The sequence below is a fragment of the Leptinotarsa decemlineata genome, unplaced genomic scaffold (genome assembly GCF_025532065.1).
Source record: "Leptinotarsa decemlineata unplaced genomic scaffold, Ldec_3_MD MMD2_tig00000010_RagTag_RagTag, whole genome shotgun sequence".
Classification (NCBI taxonomy): domain Eukaryota; kingdom Metazoa; phylum Arthropoda; class Insecta; order Coleoptera; family Chrysomelidae; genus Leptinotarsa; species Leptinotarsa decemlineata.
In genome coordinates this window covers 165,585-170,707 of record NW_027412538.1, presented here as the reverse complement: position 1 = coordinate 170,707, position 5,123 = coordinate 165,585, and the positions used below count along the sequence as shown (strand labels likewise).

Sequence of the window (5,123 nt, the reverse complement as noted above, 5' to 3'; positions counted from 1 at the left end):
GCCAGAGATCTCATCAATTTTTGAGGCCAAAGGTGTCCAATTCCTTACCAGAAAATATACAAAATTGTGAATCTACCAAGCACATGAAAAAGGCACTCGAAAAATTTATTACTAGGCTTCATCGTAAAAATATTGGAAGAATATTCAACAAAAATAATTAACTACTGATTACATGTCATTATACACCCCAATACCTTTTTATCCCCTGATTTAATATGTATATATTTATTTTCCACGTGATCTATCCTAATGATTTTTATCTTATACACTATTTCAATTGCTCTGTCATCGCAAAAATGTAAATACTACTAAGCTTTTGTATTTTTTATATATCACAGTAAACTTATATTTCCATGTGACGCAAATATTATTTTGTAAATGTTAAATATTTTATATGTACTTACTTTAGAATTATTTTTTTCCATTCTAGTGTTCCAATAAGAAGAAAGTGTTGAATCAAATTGTGTTCCGCCACGTACAAACAGCTTTTGCTCTTTCTGTGGCTTTTTTAATGTTTATTTGCTGAATGTATACTCTTATTATATATGTGTGTATGTGAGTAGACGTATGCCCATATCACCAAATTCGATATTCATATTTGGAGTTATTTTATCTACTTACATCACCTAAATCATAAACACTTTTTTATACTTTTTTCTCCACATATCAAATTTTTTCACTCCTTTTTCAAGTTATCAGCAATGGTGGTGAACATTTGAGATTGTTTCCTCAGACATTTATTCACTTGTTACTACCGTTGTTGTTTACTTAGAAGTGTGACTTGGGTTTTCCATGATACGACGGGTACCTATTTGAATAATGGATTTTTGTATAAAAGAAACTGCCAGCAGCATAATGATATTCAGATCTACTACATCTGTTTAGCTGTGAAGTTGTAATCTGAGTTGGATATGAAGACTATATTAATTTTTTTCTGTGTTGCGATAGCTGCTATGGTAAGAAAAATTATAATTTTTTATTTCACGATGAATAAGTACTGGTGAACATGTTTTTTAAAAAATAGACTCTATATAGGTAGATGATAAAGCTATTCCAAATCAAGAATATTGAAAATTTTGGGCTCATCACTATAAATATTTTCAATCAAATATTATGTAGAAAATATTTTGTACTTCAATGTTTTTTATTGTGAGTGTAGATTTGAACATGGCATTTTTCACATAAAAATACAGATAACAATGAATCAACTATATACATTTTATCTTCAAGGTTACAGAAAAATTACAAAGAAAGTATTCGGTACAAAGAGTACTGATAAGAAAATGACTGATTTTAGTTTTCTTTAATTATTGATAAGAAATATGGATATCGACGAAACTTTTTGAAAAATGTTCATTCAAATGATGATCCTTGAATTTTCCATTTAGATAACTCTTTTTGAAAATGCTGCATATAAATTTTCTATTGATTATATCTGTTTTCATTATATTTATTGTACAAATTGTAAAAAAAATGTTTCGGTGTGATTCGAATCCCGTAAGAGAAAGACTTATTTCGGAGGGATAATTTTATTTTTATCATCAAGAATGTTTTTTTGTCGATTTATTCAACCACTGTATAAAAGTTTACCTTTTTCCACAATATCTGTCAAGTGAAAAGTATGAAGAACAGAATGGTAATTTTTTAAAAATTAAACAATAAATCATTGTTTCATAGAGCCAATTCATAATGAACTTTAAAGAACTAGATTCAGTTTGTAAATCGTATCGGTAATTTGTTTTGTTGACGTTTTCTTTATTGTATTCAGAAAACTGTTAGTGGAGGAAAGAAAAAAATTACAAATGAGTTGAATGTAAGAACATCCTAGTCGGTGTTTGAGAATACAATAAAAGTAAATTTGATATATCATTAGTAAAGAATATCTTCGAACATAATGCAAATTATTTGTTTGTTTTCCAGTTAATTCATAAGTGAATGCATTGAATCAAGGTCAATTCGTTTTCGCAGTTTATTTTTAGAAGAACGTGATTTGTGAATAAATTTCTGGATTATTATGAGAACATTTCAGAATTGCATTGATTGAATCTCATATTCGCTATGGAATAGCTTTGTGGGGCCATTGTAATTTACAGTTTCAACGATATTTGTGTTACAGAAGAGGTTTTTAGATACCTTACAAATTCTGAGCCGAGAGATCACTACAAGTCTTTATTCATCAGCCAAAAAATATTTTAACTATCTCCTGATTGTACATGATGGAAATACTATGCTCAATTCGTAAAAATTAAACTAGCATGTACACTCTCGTGAAAAATTGTCACAACACCAGACAGAACCATATGATTTACTTACTTACCCATTCCAAAATTCACCTTGACTCAGCATTCTCTGATTTATGAAAGTATTATAGTATATAATCACCTTCCTACCTTTCTTAAAAATACTGCAGATATCAAAAAGTTCCGAAGTACAGTTGAAGATTTTTAAATCAACAAAGCTTATTTTTCGATCCATGAACTCTACAATGATAACCTGCAAATTCAACTTGATTTTCCAATGTTCACCTAAACTCATCTGTCTTCTCAATGTTTCATTTGTGAAATTGCGATGTTTGTATTTTTTATATTTTATGTCATGTACTGTATTTTGTATTTTTATATTTTATGACATGCATTTAGTTTTTTTACAAGACTTCGTCAATAAGATACTAATCTTCCGACAATGAAGCAAAAGAAAAGAATAATTTTGGCGTAAATATTGTTGCTTCAGATATCCTTTTTTTGTATCGGAATCTACGCCTTTTCTTAAATATTTTTCATAAATATTCTGTGACGATTACCTTGAACCCTGCATCTGCGAAGTATTTTTATTTCAAAATTGCAACCGATAAGGTGTTAATATCGAATGTACACAAATTAATCGGTCACCATTTGTTTACTGTTCTTTTATGAAAGCTCAGTATCATATCAATTTGAATTTGGTATGAATAATATTTTCACGGTCAGTTTAATACAAAATGTGATATTTGGTGTGACGAATGTGATATTTTATTTTCGACAATTCATCACATTGAAAATACAAAAGCTTGGTTATGATTTTTCATTGTCAGTATTCTCTCTGCTTGAAATTTCAAACATCAATAAAATATCCACGAATAGAGTATAAGACTATTCAAAGTTAATAACCAATGTATTTGAAACAACTCGGCTGATTCGATTTGACCAATACAAATTTTTCACCTATAGTGCTACTGTATCACTAACTTCTCAGGCAAAGAATCTTAGCTCTGTTACGCCAGCAACGCAAAGTACGGAAATCGCATTTAGAAAATGTCAAAATTAAATACTTTTTAGGTGCTTTTTAGGTACCGAAGTCAAAAATTAGGGGATCTGTAACTTACACCGCAACTCAATACTCAAAGTTGCGTTGCTAGCATTATGAAATAATGAAAATAATAATAAAATAATGAATGTTAAGGTGCTAATTAAGTGCTAAACGGTGAAGATCGTAAAATTTTCTAATTAATAAACAAAAGCTTCCAATTTCGCTAAACAAGAGATCTACGAATCAGGTCTGTCGAAAACGAGGACGAATGCTAAATAAATAAACTAAGCGTGGTAATAAAGTGCTAATTAGGTGCTTGCGAAAAATTAAGATGCTAACGACCGTGAATAAGCGGAAAAAAAAAGCCTTATGGGGCATTATGGAAAGCCACTATGACTGATGGACTGAGTTATTACAGTACGTTCCTCGATAAATAAGGGTATGAGAATAAAGTGCTAATTAGGTGCTCATTAGATATTTATAGTAAATCTAGATTCCATAATTCATATGGGACTTATGGACCCGATAACCACCATGGACCTGATAACCATCATGGATCCAATAATCACTATTAAAAAAAATGTTTAAAATATGTTTTTTCCGTTAACCAGCTATCGCACCCCTACGAACGATAACCCTCAGAAATCGAAACTTGTGCGAGCTGAGAACTAACGAGGTCTTACCTTTCAACGTGTGATTCCTAACACGGGTGCGTTGCTAGCATCACATAATGCTATAGCAACGCAAGTTTGAGTATTGAGTTGCGGTGTAAGTTACAGAGCACCTAATTTTTGACTCCGGTACCTAAAAAGTACCTAATTTTGGCATTTTCTAAATGCGATTTTCGTACTTTGCATTGCTGGCGAAACAGAGCTAAGAATTTTGCACTGACACCTGTCGGATATAATCCAACGTCTTTCGTGTTTTTAGCCAGGGTAGTATTTGTTTTCTGATAAGTGTCAGTCCATGAACCTATTGTGTAGGTAAGGGAAGACTGGCCTGAATGAATTGTGCATTTATATGATTTAAATAAATATTTCTGATGGTCGACAATAATCTCGACTCTAACTTACCATTTTTGTTATTCTCAGGCTCACCAAATTACACCAGAAGAGAAAGAAAGACTGAGGCAAGTCTATCTTGCTTGTCAAGCGGATCCTAAGACTTACTGCGATGAAGATTTGTTAAAGAAGCTTGGTGAAAATGCTGAAAATAAACAAGTTGGAATCCACATGTTATGCATGTCTGTGAATGCTGGTCTGCAGACTAAGAAAGGTGATCTACTCAAAGATTTCATTAGAACTAGGATTGACATGGTGACTCATGATAAGTCGAAGGTTGATGAGTATCTAGAGAAATGTGCTGTTCTGAAGGAGACTCCCGAGAAAACTGCTGTGCAACTTTGGTTATGTTTCATTAAGAATGATATCAAGTATTACCACAAACTGTAAATATGAAACCGAATTATTTTGAAGATGTTATTTCAAATTATTGATATTCCTGTTTTTTTATCAAATTAAAAAATTCATTTGACATGTCTGATGGTTTTTGAAAGAGTTTTGTTTTCAAAACGAAAAGTTACCAGAGCTCTGAATTCAGTTGAATTAAAAAAATTGGCTAGGAAACAAACAATTTTCTAAGTGAAATTGATCTTGTTACCAATCAGCCTGTTCTGAAATGAGTCATTAAATCACATGAACTCCTAACTAAGTATTTTATTCAGCTCAATATCGATTACAGAACAGTAACCTGTCTCCAGTTCCATAGTTTTAAGTTCAAATTTTGATGACATGTTTGTCTTCAAAAAGATTTTGTAGACAATTGAAACAGCAATATTG

The 5,123-nt window shown here is 31.2% G+C and overlaps 1 protein-coding gene across 1 annotated transcript; it reads left to right on the top strand.

Moving 5' to 3' along the window:
* Nucleotides 1–818: 818 nt before the first annotated feature.
* LOC111514432 (B1 protein) lies at nt 819–4,824 on the top strand. Its single transcript, XM_023170676.2, has 2 exons — nt 819–956; nt 4,377–4,824. Exons 1-2 carry the CDS (start codon nt 912–914, stop codon nt 4,734–4,736), a joined length of 405 nt encoding a protein of 134 aa, XP_023026444.2. The 5' UTR covers nt 819–911; the 3' UTR covers nt 4,737–4,824.
* Nucleotides 4,825–5,123: the final 299 nt, after the last annotated feature.

Excerpts from the sequence above, each read along its gene's own strand:
- LOC111514432 (XM_023170676.2), top strand. The coding sequence starts at position 912 with ATGAAGACTATATTAATTTTTTTCTGTGTTGCGATAGCTGCTATG. Across the intron at positions 957-4,376 it reads GTGTTGCGATAGCTGCTATG|GCTCACCAAATTACACCAGA; the intron begins GTAAGAAAAATT and ends TGTTATTCTCAG.